The 21,717-nt window shown below is 37.6% G+C and overlaps 1 protein-coding gene across 1 annotated transcript; it reads right to left on the bottom strand.

The window, feature by feature from the left end:
• Positions 1-11,205: 11,205 nt before the first annotated feature.
• On the bottom strand, positions 11,206-20,664 carry LOC126366660 (ADP-ribosylation factor-like protein 8). The gene is made up of 5 exons (XM_050009864.1): positions 20,461-20,664; positions 18,876-18,956; positions 17,765-17,838; positions 15,408-15,569; positions 11,206-14,720 (listed from the first exon to the last, which is right to left on the bottom strand). Exons 1-5 carry the CDS (start codon positions 20,581-20,583, stop codon positions 14,597-14,599), a joined length of 564 nt encoding a protein of 187 aa, XP_049865821.1. The 5' UTR covers positions 20,584-20,664; the 3' UTR covers positions 11,206-14,596.
• Between the last annotated feature and the right edge of the window lie 1,053 nt (positions 20,665-21,717).

Genomic DNA, 21,717 nt, shown 5'->3' with positions numbered 1-21,717 from the left:
TCCTGTAAAAATTGTCAATACAAGCAGTAATTCCAATACCAACACCCTTCAACTTCACATACATATTTACATACACGCCAATATAGCCGTAGTAGTCGCGTAAACAATACATGGGATTCTATAAACTAACAAGTTCAACTTTCTTCTCGTTGCTAACTCTGATAATGCGACAACAAATCATTAGCTTTGGTTCTTTGCGCCGTAGCGCACATATTAAGTCGGAAAGAAATCGTCATTCGAACCGTTTAGTACCCTTGAATGAATTTCAGCAACGCACACTAATCGAAATGAGAGACTTTCCAGGGTACGTTCTCCAAAAAAAATATAGATGGCGCTGTTACAGGTTTATCTTCGTTTAACCTTCTAATTTCATGGATAATAGACATAAGCAACATTTATCTTTGTTTTTAGGTATAAATCAAACATCTCCCACCCTTTATGATCAAAATAAAGTGAAGCAATATAGGTAGTAACATACTTAATCTATACGTATCTGATCCAAATATCAAGTAACAATTATTTTAATATATGCCGCTGCCTGGTTTGCATGACAACCGCGCCGCGCGCGGCGCGAATTGCATTGAGCGCTTCGACCAATAAACGATACGAATGCTATCTACGTAGATGGACGTCAAACGGCTATTGGTCGAAGGCCTCGATATAATTCGCGCCGTGCGCGGCGCTGTCACCGTGCAGAGCCTACTGATATTACATTATATTTTTGAATAATTATATACCCCTAAATCTGACCAGCGCCGTCTAATATTTTCCAGGAAACGTAGCCTGAAAAGTCCGTCATTGAAACGTAATGGCCTCGCCTCAGTATACGCGTAGTACCTATAATAACTACCCAACCCATAGTCAGATGTGTCAAGGTCACGGGCTCGCGCATCAAGATCGCGAAATCGACGCTATTAAACTCGCTCGAAATCGTGGTTACCATGGTTACGGCCACCAATTTGCTACTTGACGCATAGGAAACGTAGCCTGAAAAGTCCGTCATTGAAACGTAATGGCCTCGCCTCAGTATACGCGTAGTACCTATAATAACTACCCAACCCATAGTCAGATGTGTCAAGGTCACGGGCTCGCGCATCAAGATCGCGAAATCGACGCTATTAAACTCGCTCGAAATCGTGGTTACCATGGTTACGGCCACCAATTTGCTACTTGACGCATAGGAAACGTAGCCTGAAAAGTCCGTCATTGAAACGTAATGGCCTCGCCTCAGTATACGCGTAGTACCTATAATAACTACCCAACCCATAGTCAGATGTGTCAAGGTCACGGGCTCGCGCATCAAGATCGCGAAATCGACGCTATTAAACTCGCTCGAAATCGTGGTTACCATGGTTACGGCCACCAATTTGCTACTTGACGCATCGGGCAGGATGGATTTGGTAGTATAATAACCACTTTACGCATTATTATTACACGAGTGCTATGTTAAGGACTTATTACACCTACCTGTCCGACAGGCTAGATGCGTCAAGGTCACGCGTGGTTGCCATGGTTACTCCCCAACAACCCCTGTTTGCCGATCAGATCGTGTAGTCTAATAGCAAATCGGCAGGGCGTAACCATAGTAACTGTCATGTGATTAATAAAAGATGGTATCTTGTTACATGCTCTGTATTATTATTAACTTTTTCTACTCCTCTACTTTAATCTGGCATTTAAATAACCAAAAAGTCTAATATAAGTACATACATAATTAAACTCTTTGAAAAAGTGTACGCTCTATGGCCTATAAAAGCATTGTTTACAAAGTGTAACTGTACTATAATGTCGCCAAAAAAGCATTGTTGTTGTTTTTTTTTTTTTGACCTGGAAACTGGCACCTTTACTTTGTTTGGTGCCATAGATATACTATAAAAAAAAAGTATACATTTGCCGCCATTTTCCCGCGCGTTGGAAAATAAATTGGAAATTTGTGTTTCGTTTCAAAACACTAAAAAGTATAAAATAAAAAGGGAAATGGATGAAGAACTATTGAATTCTATACCAGAAGAAATTTCAACGTTAGCTCAAGAAATTACAGAAAATTTGCTACCAACAAAATCTAGCAGCCTGTACAATAAGGCCTATAATAATTTCATTTAAATTACGTCGTCGTAGAAAAAGTATTGTATGCAACGTTGTATAACTAGGTCAAAAAATGCTCGTGGCATCTCTTATTGCGATGTTCGCCAAGGCTCACATCGCAACTCACGCCACTCACATTTTTTGACCCTTCTTATACAACTGTTGCATAAAATACTATTAATAATCACACTATTCAATTACAATATAGAGATCGAGCGTCTACAATACAAGTACACATAACAAGAGAGAGCGGTAAGTCAGAATGACAGCTCGAAACCGCGGGCGACTATGGACGCGTTCACGGAGGCTGCGTTCACGATACGTCCGTGTCATCCCTCTTTTTCACAGGTATTTGTTTGGAGTCTTCACCACGCGTCCGCTGCGGGTTGTGCGTGATGGAGCTGTGGGCGCAGACTCTGGCGCTGTGGTTAACGCCGCAGGTTGCATGGACGTGGTCTGCGTTTGCTCTTCAGGAGGCGCCTGCTGTGTAAGAGTTGGCGCTGCTGGTACAGACGGATTATTCGTCACAGGTTCCTGGACAGCTGTGGGGGAATCTGCGAACAAGTTGGGATTAATGTCGAGAGACGTGGCAGTGTTTTTTAGGTGCCACGCATTTCTTCTATACATAGCTCCATCTTCTGTCTGTACTCTATATGAGCGATGTCCTTCTGGCATTACTATTTCTGCAGGAACCCATTGTTGATGTCCTTGTCTTAGCATTACTTTCTCCTTACTAATGAATTCCTTATTTTCCTTCTTTCCTTTATCTGCATTTCTTTTTTCATTTTCTTTTATCTTGTTTAGTTTCTTAGTGATATTTCTAACAACTTTAGGTGTAAACAGTTTTTCATTGGTTGGCAGCAATGTTTTAGTTCGTCTGTTAAATAATCTTTGTGCTGGAGACCCGAGGTCTAAACGTGGAGTGTTCCGGTGATGTAGCAGTGCCAATTGTACGTCTGTGTTGTCTTCAATGCATTTCTTCATTAAGGTCTTCGCCTCTTGTACATAGCGTTCAGCGAGCCCATTTGAACGAGGAAAATGCGGACTAGAAATTCTGTGCTCAAATTGCCATTGTTTTTGAAATAGTTTAAATTCCTGGCAGTTATATTGACTACCTCCGTCCGACAATAGTACATCAGGTATTCCAAATAGTGCAAACCATGATTTTAATTCTTTTATTATGTTAGTACTGGTTATACCATTCAATTCCTTGAAATCAAAGAAGCCTGAGAAGCTGTCTGTAATAACAATGTAATCTTTCCCTTTTAAATGGAATAAGTCGGTTGCTACTGTACTCCAGGGCCACTCTGGTGCTCTCTGTATTACGATAGGCTCCATTTGGTTGTCCTTTTGTATTTTAGCACAGGCTTTGCAAGTTTTGATGTATTCGGTTAGGTCCTTTGCCATGTCTGGCCAGAATACATTATCGCGTGCAAGTCTTAGGGTTCCTTGAACACCTTTGTGACTTAAGTGACAGTGCTTCATTACTAGAGGCACCATTGACTTAGGCACTAAAACTCTGTCATTCTTGAAAATGATGTTATTGTACACACTAAGTGTTTCTCGGTAGTACCAGTATTTTTTCAAATTCTCAGGTAGTTCCTCTATTGTTTTAGGCCATCCTTTTAGTATTACTTTTTTCAATTCAGCGAGTTCTTCACATTTCTCTGTTTCATTTTTCAGTTCTTCTCGGCGCGGCTTTGTGAATGGTACTATTGTACATATCTGTAAATTTTCTGGGTTTAAATCTTCACTGCTCAGGCTTTCACAGTCTCTGCTGAGTGTGTCAGCTACATACATCTCTGAGCCTTTTTTATATACGACTTTTGGATTGTATGGTAATATTTGGTACAGCATTCTTTGTAGCCTGGGTGGTGCATCAGTTAGAGGCCTTTTAAAAATTGTCTCTAGAGGTTTGTGATCAGATTCAATTGTCAGATCTTTGCAGCCCCAAATATATGTGTGAAACTTCTTACATGCCACTAGTATTGCATTGGCTTCCTTTTCTAGTTGGCTGTAGCCCTGTTCTGTCTTAGTAAAGGACTTTGCACAGTAAGCAATTGGTTTGTCGTTTTGAATTAGGACTCCTCCACAGGCGTAACTACTTGCATCCACCGACAGTAAGATTGGTGCTTTGGGATTATAATATCCAAGAACAGGTGGGTTCTTTAGAAGGTCTTTTAGCTTCAAGAAAGCCTCTTCCTGTGGTTGGTCCCAAAACCATTCTATATTTTTTTGTAATAATTGTCTTAATGGGTTGGTAATATCAGCCATATTTTTTATAAATTTGGACATATAGGTTATTAGTCCGAGGAATCTTTGTAATTCTTTTACATTTTCTGGTCTTTTAATCTTTGTGATGGTTTCTATTTTTTCAGGGTCAGGTTTTAAACCTTCACTTGTAACAATGTGCCCCAGAAATTTGACTTCCTGAGTGCTGAATACACACTTTTCTTTATTTAGTTTAAGGCCTGCTTTTCTGAACTTTTCTAATACTTTTTGTGTATTCTTTTCTAGCTCTTCTCTACTGGCAGCATGTACTAGCACGTCGTCCATTGATACTTCCGTATTTTTAATATCAGCAATCAGTGAGCTCATAACCTGTTGAAAGACCTCCGGAGCTGATGCCAAGCCAAAGGGCATCCGTAAGCATGAGTATCTTCCAAACGGCGTACTAAAGGTGAGATATTCTGACGTGCGTGGTGTTACTTGAAGCTGCCAGAAGCCTTTTTTGCAATCTAACAGTGTGAACCATCTTGAACCGTGAATGCGTGCTGTGATCTCTTCTACCGTATTCAATGGGTAAAATCTTCTTTTTAAATTTTTATTAATCTCTGATGGATCAATACATAATCTTATCTTATCATTTTTTCTGACTACTACCATAGGTGAGACTGCTGGAGTTGGCTCAGTTACCGGTTTGATTATCTTCTGTTTAACCATATTGTCCAGTTCTTCTTTCACTTGTTGTCTGATTGTATGTGGTATCTTCCGTGCCGGGCATATGGGTAGTTTGGGGTCATCAACCAAATCAATATCATATTTATATTTCTTTAGGCAGCCTATACCTTCAAACAAATCATCTTCTTTTTGCAGTGCATCTATGCGTTTCATGAGATTTAATTTGACACAGGTTAGCTTTCCCAGCACTGGAGTAACTTCTTTATTGACAACTATATATTTAATCAGTCTTTTTTGTCCTTTTATAATAGTTTCTATGATAGCTTCTCCTTCAACGGCCATTTTGTGATTAGAAAATGAGGTTAGATATCTTGTGGTGGATGGGCTGATGTGTGATCTGGTCCTGTCTGCTATTTGTTGGCTTATTACATTGCATTGGCTACCTGAATCCAGCTTGAATTTGACAGTGACATTGTTTGGCATGGATGCTTGCTCATACCAGTCATCTACATCAACATCTCTATCCACATCTAATGATGACACAACAAAACCTTCTTCATCTTTTTCTTCATCTTCTTTCCTTAATGTATTAACTGTCTTTGTTTTACAGCATTTAGTGAAATGGTTTCTTTTCTTGCAGCGATTACATACTTTTTTGAATGCAGGACAATTTCGCCGTCCATGTGTTGTGTCACATCTTCCACAATGAAAGGTTTCATCATTTTTTTCATCTCTCTTATTAATTTGTGTGTTTTTTCTGTTCCAGGTCACCGCGTCTACTGCAGCTGTTTGCTTCATTGTACTCACTTGTATTTTAACTTGCTCCGCAGAGTGGCAGATGTCTACAGTTCTTGTGAGATTGAGGTTATGTTCTGCAAGCAACTTTTCTCTTGTAGTGTCGCTATTTATTCCAACTACTATTCTGTCACGTAGAAGACTCTCTTCTAAGGTGCCATATCCACAATTTTTTACTTTGCTTCGTAATTCCGTAACAAATTCGTCAAAAGATTGGCCCTCCTTTTGATTTAATATGTTGAACATATATCTTTCATACGTTTCGTTTATCTTTGGTGTATAATAGTTGGTGAACTTTTCTTTAACAGTGCTAAGTACTTTTGCCTCCGAATCTGACAAATTGAAGGTGTTGTATATTACTGCAGCATCGGGTCCAATGCACGACATGAACACTGCAACTTGCACTTCTGGGTTTTTCTCAGCTAATAGAGTGGCTATTGCGTACCATTCAAACTGCTGGAGCCATAACTTCCAAGCCCGAGCCACATTTTCATTGTTATTTGGCATGAAATACTTGGGGGGCCTGACGTTGAAGTCAGCTTTCTCGGTTCTATTATCGTCTTGCGGCATTTTTTAATCCGGTTTCGGCACCATGTCATGTGATTAATAAAAGATGGTATCTTGTTACATGCTCTGTATTATTATTAACTTTAATAATCACACTATTCAATTACAATATAGAGATCGAGCGTCTACAATACAAGTACACATAACAAGAGAGAGCGGTAAGTCAGAATGACAGCTCGAAACCGCGGGCGACTATGGACGCGTTCACGGAGGCTGCGTTCACGATACGTCCGTGTCAGTAACCACCCGTGAGCTTGACGCATCTAGCCTGACGGACAGGTGGGTGTAATAAGCCCTTTAGCTGAAATGAAACTGTGTAACATTTTGTCTTGTTTTTACCAATTTTATCACAATTGCAACAACATCACAATAAAAATATATTAGGGTAGGTAATACAGTGTTTCACTTCCATACAAAACCATCGACAGCGGTCTGCGATGCATCAACAATATTTTTGTAAACACAGTAAACGTCGATAATGTTTTACTTAAGTAATTTAAAATATAATTGTTTGAAATCACAAGTTTACAATGAAAGTGAAATCTGTCACTAATTTAAATTCCACTGATCAAAGCAAGAGTATAATAATCCAGAAGTAATGTTTCGTAAATACCTCAACCGACCGTCCTTCGGCAATTCGCAGCTAATCTCAACAGTGCTAGGTCCCCTAAATACGACTGCAATTAAATGAGCAACCTCTATCGCTATGAAACAATAAGACACTGTCTAAATAGGAAAAAGAAATAAACTTCAAACTCATAATTAAATTATTTTTTCTACTTTGTTATTAGGTATGTAAATGGCTAGTCATTCATAGAAAACATAATAATCAGTATGTTACACCCACATTACGATGTAAACATTAAACGCACCATACAAAAACATTATACATAAAGTGGAATTGGTATCTCAGGCGTTTCGCATCTGTCAGAATTCATTTGAAAGTCCTGTCATAGAAGTGGGTGTGATGTGTGTCCTGTCCCGTGTGTTTGGGATGAAAAGTTCGAGACAGTTTCAGTTCGAGACAGTTTCAGTTCGAGACTTGAGAGAAGGTTGTCAAAAGTGAAAAAAAAAAATGTAACATAATGCTCAATACACACCAAAGCCGCCGACGCAACTCGGCAACTTTACAAGGTGTCAGTGACACCGTAACGAAAATTTTGAAGGATGATTCTGAGTTGATATCAAGTGGAATTTTCCGTCGCAAAAGTATGGAACTGAAAAATAATTTAAAAAACACTTTAATTTTTGGGAATTTTACAACATACTATATGTATGAACAGCATCATGGCGACAGCATGCACATTGCACCCGCCATTTTGTCGCCGACTTGCGTAGGTAATCTACGTGATCCGTTGCCCGGCGATAAATTCAGTATTCCGACATGCAAGACTCCAATAAGACCGCCAACGTAACCCGCCTGGTTTGCTGTAAATCTGAGTTTTGGTAAGTAAACCAAGTATAAAGATATTCAAGTTTGTGCGATCAGCAGGGCTAACATGCCCAACGTGATAAAATTATCGATCGATTCAATAGATTTTGTCGAAATCGATAAAGTGTTTCCCTAACATGCGTGTCACGCATGTTCGTATTTTGATAAGACTTATTTGGGTTCACATTTAAGCACCAATCGACAAAACGACATAATTACGTCGTCAGAGTCGATAAAATGATCGTGACACAATTTTATCACGTTGCGCATATTGTTAGCCGTACATAACAGGTGACTTATTCTTGAATCGCTCGCCCTCAACTCGCGTGCGCAAAATATACACCTGTCTCATCTTGCAATAATGGGTACACATTTTCGAACGTGACTTGAAAGCGAGCGATTCAAGAATAGGCCCCCTGCACCGCTGAACTATCCATCGATTACTTCCATATTGTAACCGACCAAAAGCTATTTTATTAAGTATATTTGATTTACATTGCCAAGCGCCTGAGACATCCATTGTATATCACAATAAACAATAACTAACTCGGTACGGTCACAAGCATTAATATGTATACACTTTGGTACCATGTCACATTAACTTTTTTGTCAATTTGATCTTCCGACCATAGAGCAGGCAGTTATTTTGCCCAAAGGGTCAGTTTGGCGGTGCAGAGAGGCGACGTGGCCAGTATTCTGGGGACTTTGCTTCGATGTGGTGAGCTGGAGGACATTTTTTATTTATAGCTTTTTATTCTTATTTCATATTTTGTTTTTAATAATATGTGTGTTGTTACAACTGTAGTTGAATGGAATGTACTTGTTTATGTCATCATCATCATCACCAGCCCATTAACGTCCCCACTGCTGGGGCACGGGCCTTCCCTATGGATGGATAGGGAGATCGGGCCTTAAACCATCACGCGGGCCCAGTGCGGATTGATGGTTATTAACGACTACTAATGCAGCCGGGACCAACGGCTTAACGTGCCTTCCGAAGCACGGAGGAGCTCGAGATGAAAACTTTTTTTTTTGTGGTCACCCATCCTCTGACCGGCCTTTGCGAAAGTTGCTTTACTTCAACAATCGCAGACCGAGCGCGTTAACCGCTGCGCCACCGAGCTCCTCCTTGTTTATGTATTTTTATTTAATAAATAATTACTACTTAATTGAACTGTAAGTCTTACTAAATGTCAAATATGTTAGTGCGACAGAGTCCTAAAGTGGGTACATTATATTGCTCATGACTGTACATTACCATAACTATGCAATATTTAATTTGATTTGAAAAGAAAGCAATGAACGAAATTAATGTGATCGAATATAAATATAATAATATAAAAATCGTACGTTATTTGCATCGTGTACGGTCACGAGCATTAATATGTATACACTTTGGTACCATATCACATTAACTTTTTTGACAAATTGAACTGTAAGTCTCACTAAATGTCAAATATGTTAGTGCGACAGAGTCCTAAAGTGGGTACATTATAAGCTCATGACTGTACATTACCATAACTATGCAATATTTAATTTGATTTGAAAAGAAAGCAATGAACGAAATTAATGTGATCGAATATAAATATAATAATATAAAAATCGTACGTTATTTGCATCGTGTACGGTCACGAGCATTAATATGTATACACTTTGGTACCATATCACATTAACTTTTTTGACAAATTGAACTGTAAGTCTCACTAAATGTCAAATATGTTAGTGCGACAGAGTCCTAAAGTGGGTACATTATATTGCTCATGACTGTACATTGCATACCACACTATCATCGGTATATGGTCGTTTATTCTGGAATCATTTAACTTGCTTATCGGTGCCGTAGAGTGAACAACAGGCAAGCGCCCTTTTGAAACATTCTAACGTGATTTACTTCAACAAGACCTCTATTTCTTTCAACGAGGTACTTTCCAGGCTACGTTTCTCAAAAATAATATAGATAGCGCTGTAAATGACAATGGGCACATTTGTATGAAACTTGGTCCAAGAACCTCCACTGATGAGACTTATATGTAATGAAAGCTTATACTTTCCCTATGATTCTGGCAAAGTTCTATCAGATTCTGTTCCGGGGTTCTTTTTCTACAGCCATATTTGTCCTGGCTAAAAATGTAATAAAATACAGTGGGGGACTAAAATCGACTCAAGATTTGTTGCTCAGTAACTAAATTTACATAGCCAGGACAAACACGGCCGTAGAAAAAGAATCCCGGGACAGAATCTGATAGAACTTTGCCAGAATCATAGGGAAAGTATAAGCTTTCATTACATATAAGTCTCATCAGTGGAGGTTCTTGGACCAGTTTCGCCCATTCTCCTTTACTTCTTTTAACTTTCTAATGTCATGCATAACAGACCTGTTTTTATCTTTGTTTTTAGGTATAAATGATGACTGTTTTTATTGCAAACAGACACAATTACAGCTCTCACCCATTATTATTTTGACCAAAATTAATAGAAACAATGGTGCTAATTCCTGTAAATACCATCTAATTTTATTTTAAGTTATATCTGTCATTTTCTTATCCGCCGAAAAGGAAAGGGACGGGTAATCGACAAGCATAAAATTTATGGAACACACGTCAATTTTAAGCACAAATCTAAACCAACCGTCTAAAAATTTTACATCCGTCAATAACCCGACACAGTTAAGTAGACAGCACGTCAAACGGATTGCATACCAGCGACGTACCTTTTGATTCGCCCGGGTTATTCATTCATTTACTCATTCTTCCTAAAATTAAGAGCTGTGAATCATCCGTCCCTTTCCTTTTCGAAGGATATGAAAATGACGGATATAACTTAAAATAAAATTAGGCGGTGTCTGCAGGAATCGGGGCCAATATAGGCAGTAACATAACGTATAATAAATAAAAAAATAAAAGTTTATTGCAGTAACATTTGGTACGGTCACGAGCATTAATATGTATGTATACACTTTGGTACCATGTCACATTAACTTTTTTGACAAATTGAACTGAAGTCTCACTAAATGTCAAATATGTTAGTGCGACAGAGTCCTAAAGTGGGTACATTATATTGCTATGACTGTACATTACCATAACTATGCAATATATAATTTGATTTGAAAAGAAAGCAATGAACGAATTTAATGTGATCGAATATAAATATAATAATATAAAAATCGTACGTTATTTGTATCGTAGGTACGGTCACGAGCATTAATATGTATACACTTTGGTACCATGTCACATTAACTTTTTTGACAAATTGAACTGTAAGTCTCACTAAATGTCAAATATGTTAGTGCGACAGAGTCCTAAAGTGGGTGCATTATATTGCTCATGGCTGTACCTCTTAAAGCTCGCTCTATTCAAGAAGGTATACCTAACATCCCTCTACTTGAATCCATCACAATAACCCACAACATAATTCCAACGAATCAATTTATATTACACGATTACTATATTTTATTTATATAAACATAATGTGCAGTCGAAGCGGGATTTTCATTAATTACAAATCTAGTGACTTTTAACTTCTATACTTTGAAGGTAGTCGTGTGAGCCTAATTTTGCTACCTGCTGAGTGCCTTAAACACATTATAAACTGAAAACAACTATAATGTAGGCTCCTTTACATTATTAAAATAAGCAATTCAAACGCTATTATAATAACTTCTATCTATATTTAGCCGTTATGTGTACGCAACAAAATTAGTCCCACAATTTATACTTTAACTTATTTATTTTAGCTAACAATATGAGACAATTATATTTATAATATTATATAACGCTAGTAATATTAGAGGATCTAAATAATCTAATATAATACGTACTGCATTCTCGTAGCGACTATTGGACAAAACAGTTATGTTGTAACATAATAGAACTGATAGTGGTAAATGAAAACAAACATATTCAATTTCATTGATATGTTCCGCGGTTGTATGTAGTGTCTTGTTTTGTTAGTCGCTACGAATTGAATGATTGTGTACAATTTGGATGTGGCAACATTTCTTCGAAGACGCAACGATATTGTAGCGAGATGAAAAAAGAGTGGCACCCGTATTTTAGCATGTTCGGTCACGAGTACTGATGAGTATACACTTTAAAACCATGTCACATTAACTTTTTTGACAAATTAAACCGTAAGTCTCATTAAATGTCAAATTTGATAGTGCGACAGGGTTCTAAAGTGGGTACATGATATTGCTTATGACTGTTCACTCAACTCTTCCTCCACTAGACTCTGCCTCAGCTGGGCATTTTGGTATTTAAGTTGACGTTTACGACCTCGACTTAAGAACTCACTCACTGGAGTCGAGCATGTCATACTGCCAACATAATAATACGAAAAGAATGACGTCATGCGTGCTCGACTAAACTCGAGTTATGGTTGAGGCGCCGTCTAAGAATATCTTGAGGAAGGTTGGAGTTAACATCTTATTATACAAGTGTAAGGCCTTCAGCACACGGCATCGTAAGGGCCCAGTTACATCTATCAATCTTTCATCAATCATGACTTATGATTGAAAGAAAAATTGATATTATTATTACTGACCAGTGATCGATATTCGTACTCGTCATATTATTATACTGATTATCAAAAGTTTGACATCAAACCATGTTTTTTACTTTTTTGACAATCAGAATATGGCCCGTAAAAATAATGATCACAGTAATGTAATAATAAGGTCTATTTTCTTTAAATTAAATAATCGGCGTGTGATTGATATCGGGTTGGCACCATTTTACAAAAGCAAACGGGTCTAGTAGAGCAGTAATACTCGTAATATCATGAAATAATAAGCTGAAAAGTTCCTTAAACATGACATGGTAACTCTGATTCTTTATTACGAGAAATGCAAACATTTTTTATTGTCTAGCAAATACGAGTAGGAGCTCGTTAAGTAAAAGGTAACTATTACTAAGTGACTTTTCCAAATCAAATCGCATACTTTTTTCATGACTTTAAATATCCACCCCCTTACTAGTATAAAATAGATTAGCGTTGAACATGCGTCTAATTATTTGACAGTCAAGCAAAATTGAATCCAGTCGTCGAAAAACTCGATTGAACGTTGCTTGGCTTTCAAAAACTAAGGGGGCCAATATTTATTGCGTCGAATAAAGAAAAGAATTATTTTAGAAATATTAAAGTATAGAAAAATGTTAACAATTTGAAGAATGTCATAGTGGTACCGATGCAGGCAAACAAACTTACAGTCCAACAATTGTAAATTATACCTACTTTAAAATTGTCTCTTTCTTACTAAGCTGTATACTGTTAGTGCGAAAGATACATATATCTCGTCTCGTTCACACTGGGCGATGTACTATATCTCTCTCCTGCGGTCACTCTAGTTATTACGTTACGTTTGTTGGACCATAAGTCAGACAGTTTTAAAACTATCTCTTTCTCGCAATATTATAGCTGTGAAACTCAAATAAAAGTTTCGCCCTTAGGAATCGACAGCATTATAACCGCTAAATGTAGCACCTTGGTACTATGAAGAAATATTACGACATCCAATTGAGAGAGTGCACTCAATTATTAACTTTAGAAACGCTACCACTCTAGGCAAGCTACCTCTCTTAAGACAATACCCGATAACATAATAACCATTACGCAAACATACCATTAACTTAATCAATTAATAGTATTATTGCATATCCGTACTATTAACACTTTCACGGACACAGACCAAGAGTCACTGACCTTTCATTCATAATAGTATGACACTTGGAACCGGGGTACGACTGTAGACGTTGTCTTTGAAAGTGTTAACACGCAATACTATTGATTCATCAATCAATCAATCGCGATGGATGGATTGATGACCTTCGACGTAGCGATTATTTATAGATTGCAAATTAATACTATCGACTGACTTACATTGCAATGTAATATTACTGATTTAACTGGTATCAAACAACTTGACAACCGATACAAAGCACAAGGGGGTTAAAATGGCCACATCGAAGCAATTCATTTTAAAAAAGCAACCCGTCCCTTTCCTTTTCGGCGGATAAGAAAGTGACGGATATAAATTAAAATCAGCCACAACACCCTGCGAAATGACGTAAATTCAAAAATGTTACGTTGAATAAAAAAAATGAAGGTGTCTGCAGGAATCGGGGCCACTATCGTTACATAGCAATCGATACGAAAGTCCTTACAATAGTCAGAAGCAATACTATCGATTGTATCGTATAATATAGTATACAGGGTGTTAGTGACATTGCATCGTAACGAAAACTTCGATGGGTGATTCAGACCATGATTCTGAGTTGATATCATGCGGAATTTTCCGTCGCTAAAGTAGGTACGGAACTGAAAATAATTTTAAAAAATCATGAATTTTCCGAAAGGAAATTCCACTTGTTATCAACTCAGAATCATGGTCTGAATCGTCACCCTCAGTATTCGTTGCGGTGTCAGTAACACACATAGGTATGTACTTGTATGGCTACCTGTAAGTACTTGTACGGGGTGTAAGTGACATCGTAACGAATACTGATGAGGATTTTATCAAGTGGAATTTTCCATCACAAAAGTACATTAAAAAAATAAAATAAAAAAAATGAATTTTGTGACGAATATTTCCACTTGAAATTAACTCAGAATCATGGTCTGAATTGTCCCCCTTAGTATTCGTTACGGTGTAACTAACACCCTGTATACATTTGTCTAACTGAGCCATCGATAGTATAGTTGATTGGAGGTCATTAATCGACAGTCTAAACTCTAAATATCGATAGTTCGGCAACGGTACTTCAACCCTTTAGTTTCCCAGCTATCGCCTATAGAGAGGTGTGCTTGCCCGTCGGATGTTTAGCGCGCACTCCCCGACTTACTGTGCGCGATCAGCCATTGCAGCGTAATGTCAATGTTATCCTTCTCCTTGCACGAGATGGAATAACAGCAGATCTCGCGGTCTTGGATCGCTGACAGGTTCCTGTAAATTAACGAGTTCGGTTTTATACATGGTCACACCCCGGACACTTCATACAAGTGTGACATCTGACGTCATACGATTTAAGTCTAAACCGTGTTCGAAGGGGGGGGGGGGGGGAAGGTAAGCGGAGAGTTGCCGTATGTAGTATTTTTCTTATTCTATGACATGGTGTTAGTGACGAAAACTTTGAGGTATTATATTGGTATATAGCAGGACTATGTATAAACCTGCTATAGCAGTAAAGATGTTAACAATGATGTTCTCCTAAAATTTGTAGCTTTTAGCCTCTAGAGTGCAGACTGCCGCACACCCCGGACAATTCATACAAACAACCTCGTTATAATATATACAGACTGCTGTGTGTGACGTCTGCGCAGCTGCGGGCTGCCAATTACAATACCTATTCAATTCCAATTCAAACAACGTCCGCGCTGCCTTCACGATTCAAGTTTAAACTATGTTCGAGGGGAGGTGCGGTAAACTTAACTCAGAAGCTGGTGGGGGGGTTGCCGTTTTATACGTAGTATTATTCCTTATTCTATGACTGTAGCGTGTAGTGTACTCACATCCTCTCGATGAGTCCGTGCTTGTCGAGCGCCAAAGGCGGAATGCCTGTTAACTGCTGCTTTCAAGCAGGCTATAGCCTGTAGCTTGTAGCCTCTAGAGTGTAGCGTGTAGTGTACTCACATCCTCTCGATGAGTCCGTGCTCGTCGAGCGCGTGCGGCAGGTCCCGCTTGTTCCCGAGGACCAACACCGGGATACCTGTTAGCTGCTGCTTCTCAAGGAGGCTGTGCAACTCGTTGCGCGACGCTTCGATCTTGTCCGGGTCTGCCGCATCTACCATGTATCTGCGGACACAACACGGCAACACAATAAATAAATGTCAAATAAATTGTACTTTTTACGAATTTGGATGCCTGGGTGAAAGATAATTAGCTAATACAAAGAAATATTTTTTTTTAACTTATTTACGAATTCCCATAAACAACCATTCGGCTATTTAACGTCACAAGAGTCACAACTAAGTATTTCATATAAATTCCGTAAAAAATAATCGTTTTGACGTTTTATACAAATATCTCATTTAGCTTAGGTATATTTAGCTTTGGCATCACAATATATCTTTGAAACCTTAATATATGTAAAAAAACATATAGGATTATTTGCAAAAAATAGCGATCGGCACATTGTTAATACCAGGAATAAAAATAAACTTGCTTTACAAGTCAGTCGATTACATAAGATTACTAAATCTTTTAAGGGGCAATGTATACGTTTTTACAATAAGATTCCCATTGACATTCAGAATTTGCCTTTCAACTGTTTTAAGACAGTAGTTAAACAAAAACTTTACAAAAAAGGTTATTATAAAGTTAGTGATTATTTAGAAGATATGAATGCATGGGATTAACTGTCTGAGAACTGATATTAGGCAGCTAAATTACTCAATTGTATACCAATATTTTATGTTTTATGTTTATTTTTTTAAAGAACGTCTAGGGCCCTGTGCCGAGGTTTCTCTTGCAGCTTCTTTTCCCCGGCTATACAGGTTGTGAGAAGCTGCAGTAGTTTTAGGCGGATGAGACGTTCGTTATGTAAAATTGACGATTCAAAGTGTAACTATGTTACCTACTGAATAAAGATATTTTTGAATTTTGAACGGAAAAACGTCAACGTAGATAAAACTCGTATGGCTATTGGTCGAAGCCCGCGATATTCTTCGCGTTGCGCGTGATAACTACTACATAACATAAGCTCAGGACTCTATCCCAATTGGGGTAAGTACATCCATCGCAAGATGAACGAAGTACCCACACCTCACCGAGCTTTCTGTTTGGCCAACGTTTTTTTGATAGGTGGTGAGCCATATGTGTATAATGGTCGAGCCAAGTGTGTCAGTGAAAACTGCACCGTGGATCAGTTGCTGTTCGTATTCATCATCATCATCATCAGCCGTACGACGCCCACTGCTGGGCATAGGCCTCCCCCAAGGATCTCCACGACGATCGGTCCCGCGCTGCCCGCATCCAACGGCTTCCCGCGACCTTCACCAGATCGTCGGTCCACCTTGTAGCGGGCCTACCCACTGAGCGTCGTCCGACACGTGGTCGCCATTCCAGAACCCTTCCGCCCCAGCGGCCATCGGTTCGTATTAGGATTTAATAATTTATCTAGGACCTAGGCAACTATACATCCTGTTACGCAACTACGTTTAGGTCTTAGAAGAACAATTGGATAGCATACAATAGCGTCGCCGACGTTTGGACTTTTCTTTTTATCGTAGTTTTCTTTTGTAGTGTACAATAAAAGTTTTTGCGTAATAGTGTACGTCTATTAAGCCAGCTATAAGTTTGAATATCGACTGAGACTAATTTAATTTTTTGTACGTAAGCATTGTAAATAAGTCGGGTCTAATGCGCGTTAGACGCGCGCACCGAGTGTTCCGTACAAATTGTTGTAAATCAGAAAATAAATTTAAATTTTTGTCTTCCAATCGAACGATTTCAACGTCATTATTTTAAGAACTTCGCCAAAAAACAATATAGAAGAAACTGTCGAGATTTAAGTCTTAATTACCTACTTTCTCATTACACGCGTACATAATTATTCAAAAATACAATGTAATGGCAGAAGCATTATAAAAATCTTATTTGTTCCTTGATAGGTATTTGGATTACATTATGTATAAAATTATATTGCTACCTATATTGCTTCTCTTTATTTTGATCATAATAATAATGGTTGGAGGATGTAATTGAGCCTGGGTGTATTAAAAATGGTCATCATTTATATATGCATATTTTTATGTCCGTTATCCATCAATTCAGGTTAAACGAAGGAAAATCTTTACAGCGCCATCTATATTTTGTCGTCAATAAAGTACCTCATTATCACACCACCCCGTCCGGGTGAAACAACTGTGTAAGTGAAAACGAATAACTCATTGATGCAAGTCCAGTACCGAGGTTCAAACTGGTGTTCCCCATTTGAGAAGTAAGCCAGTGTACCACAAAACCACAGGGTCGTAGTAAATTTAACTTACACAATAGCGTTGACTCCTCTGCAGTATCTCTCCCACATGGAGCGGAACCTGGGCTGGCCACCGATGTCCCACACCTGAACAATAAAACATTCTCAGTTTCACATTACATAAACCCCTCCTCCTTTCCACTTTCCCTTTTCTCTTTTTCTTTCTTTCTTTCATATTCATATCATTTATTGCGTTTCACATGGTAGGAGGTTGGTAATATAAAGTAAGTAACACATATGGACCCGATTTGGGCACAGCAATGTAAAGGAATGGAATGGGCTGCCGGCGTCGGTGTTTCCTGAATCTTATAACCTGGGGTCCTTTAAATCACGGGTGAATAGGCATTTTCTGGGTAAGCTCGTTCCTACGTCGATCTCTTCTTCTCCTCGTGGAAGAACGAAGTCAAGAGCAAACCCATCTTAACTAAAAAAAAAGGAGAGTTGCAGAATAAGCTTGCCTTTCTTATTCTTTTTTTGGCTCCTTCCGTATGGGTCATAAGGTTGATGACTCACCTCACCAACAATGGTGTCAGTTATTATTATTGAGCTGCAAAACCCTGGACATAGTCCACAGCCAGAAGCAATGACATGATCAAAAGATATGCCATTAACACAAAAAGATGTTAAATTATCATTAGGGGGGTTAAAGCAATATTGCTATTTGACATTTGTTTGCATTGCACACTTACTTTTATATGCGCAAATGTCCCCCTAGTACTGAATTAATTTATGTTTTGTTGTATGTTGTCGTCATATGTAAAAAAAATTACCACATAATTAACATACTAACTAAGCTACTATTTAAAAAATCTTTTCCTTAGTAAAACATACAGGCATGTTTAGCTGTTGGTCCCGATTACTACATACTGATGTAAGTAAGCAGTTGTTACATGAGCCTTGACTGGGGTCTTTGGCGGCTCAATAATAATACACCAGGATTGATGCTAACCTCATAATCCGGTTTGATTAAGCCATACGAAACTTTAGGACTTTTTGAAATACTTGAAGTTGTGTATATCAGAATTCATGCAGGGACAATACTTTGTTTGATTTTTGTATGGAACTATGCAACTGCCAACATAATGATAAAAGTCATGCAAAATAAGCCGGTACAAATGTGTTACCTTGATTGTAACGTTGCCTTTGGTAATCTTGCGCATGTTGAAGCCTACTGTCGGGATCATGTCTTCACTGAACTGGCCAGACTGAAAAGAAATACATTTTCTTTTTGACATCAACACTGGCTGAAAGTGTCACCGCACACACACATTGGAGAAGCTTGTAGGTGCATATTCCACACCCACTCCGGTTTATTGAAGAAATACCTTTACCCAGCAGTGAGATGTTTATAGACAGATTATATTTATTTTATTTATTATATTAATTAATTGTGCACCTGATTTGCTTCCGGTCAAGTAGTTAATGCCATTTGCAGTAAGTCCTACAATCCTACAATAAGTCACATCAAAAAAGAGGACAAATTGCAACCACTTCTGGTACATCACAAATAATTGTCGCAACATTAGGTTGACTTCAACAACCCTGACTCTTCGAGACCTCACACTCTTTTAGTTTATAGCTACAGCTGCTACATAAAATATATATATATAGCTACATTACCTATTAAGAAAAATCAAACAATACATAAGGCCCTTTTTTCAAAAATCTAATCATATCAAATATATTTTTTTGTGCACAGAACTTAATTTTAACATCAGATACAACACATGGATACATTACAATTGGGCAGCCATATTGCTCTTGAGCAGTTTCTTCTACGTAAACACTAATGGGAAACAACCCAATTTTTTGTAATTTCTTGGTTTTTTTTTACTTGACTTATTGTCCATTTGCCGCGAATGGCATTGACTATATAGTCAAATAAATAAATAGAATTATAGGCAGGAAAGTTACACAGTAATTACCCTTGAACTGTGATATAAAAAGATAAAATGTCAAATACTGCTTTATACTACAAAACACAAACTAATCACAGATGATATATTACTAGGTACCTACCAAACATTACTATAACATACAAGTATGATTGATTATGAGATCAACGTATTTGGTTTAAGGTACAATGTTAGTTGGCTACCTAGCAAGATAAGATAATGTTGCTACCAGTGAACTTTCTCTCAAGTACTTACATCCTGACATTGAAATGTTGATAGTGAGATAATTACAATCATCTCTATTACTAAGGACAAATAATGCTAAGCTATATTCTTGTATTTGATATAAATAAATTTACGTCATTTATTGTATTCAATTGCAAAGTTAGCAAAACCATTTTGTTATCTATTTTCACATATTTGTGATTTGAATATCATTCTTAAAATTGAACATTATTTTGGCTGAACTTTCAAATTCTAATAAGATGCACATTTCAATAAAAAATTTCTAATACCAAAAAGTAGTAATGTAAGGGAGATTAATAAATGCAAATACCGCCCGCATACGAAAAAGGCAACGGTATATGAGTAACATAATAAGAGCTACAAAACATCTGCGGGCAAGCAATGTGTCATGTTATGCACTGTGGGGCTCACCTCATAATAATTTGAATATGAATAATGCCTGTCGGCCAGGCTGTTACGAAACCTACCCGGTTTCAGCCCTAACACACCACATCGGTGCATTATACACTGCACAGCACAGTATAAGAACGCTTATTCGCCACATAATTGTTGTTTTGTGATAACTTACAGCAATGACGTTAACAAAAGTAGTCTTTCCCGAGTACTGTAGCCCGACCAGTGTGAGCTCCATTTCCTCCTTCCAGAACAGACTTTTGATCCAATCAAGGATACGATTGATCAAAGCTAGCATTTTGAACGATTATCCACTGTAATAATCAAGAAAAAATGTAAATTAAAACGCCTCTTCTGAAAACTGCTGTGCGATTTGACAGTCACAAGTGCGTTTTGGTATTGCATAGCTCTAAAGATATTATTTATGTAAATGTAATAAAATAATATTATAAATGTTGAAAGTAATTATTTTTAGAATAAAACAATTTCAAAAGATACTGATATATTAAAAAAATCAGTTTATATGAATAAATATTATTTTTATATATTTCTTGTAGACTAATGAGTAGTAACAAAACGCATATCAGCAGTATTGCCATATTGGACTGTTATTTTCCCTAACAGCAAAAAAAAACATTGAAATTAATTGAATATTAACTTATGACATACAAAAGCTGATACTGATTTAATTATCATAAACTATAGCAATGGTGCTAATTTCTGTAGACACCTCTTAATTTTATTTTAAGTTATACCTGTAATTTTCTTTTCCGAACCTGCAGCATACATTTAAACATGAGTTATGATGCCTCCAAGTAGTCCAAGTGCAACACAAAAAAGGATTTCCATTACACATTACTATTTTCATACATCATCTTGTTTCCCTCTTGTTGCTTTTGTTTTATTTATAATATGTCGTGAAATTATATCAACTACCATCTTATTTGTAAAACATAATAATTGGCAACATTCTACATGTCATGTTTGGTACTACAAATCGGAAACTCACCAATAATTCTCTCTGATTTCGAAAAAATAAAATCGATATTTAGGTAAAAATAAGCTGTTCAGAATATATGTTATAGAATTTATGTAGGTAGGTACGTAAATAAATTATTTGCAATATTTGGACTTGACAGTTATTCTTATTATTGAATCTTAGCTACTTAAACAAATATTGTCGAGTCCAACACCAACGGCAACGTACCTTCCGAAGCACGGAACAATCTTATTATTGCACCACAACCTGAGCGTAAAACTTGAACTAACATAAGCTCACGACTAAGTATATCCCAATTGGGGTAGTCAGAGATACATCCATCGCAGTACGAACTAAGTACCCACACCTCACCGAGCTATCTGTAACATTAACTAATGTAGGCAAAAACGGGATTGATGCTAATAGCGATCTCTTACAGACAACCTTTGATAT

Source organism: Pectinophora gossypiella, chromosome 5, assembly GCF_024362695.1.
Source record: "Pectinophora gossypiella chromosome 5, ilPecGoss1.1, whole genome shotgun sequence".
Taxonomy (NCBI): Eukaryota; Metazoa; Arthropoda; class Insecta; order Lepidoptera; family Gelechiidae; genus Pectinophora; species Pectinophora gossypiella.
This window is presented reverse-complemented; position numbering and strand designations above follow the sequence as displayed.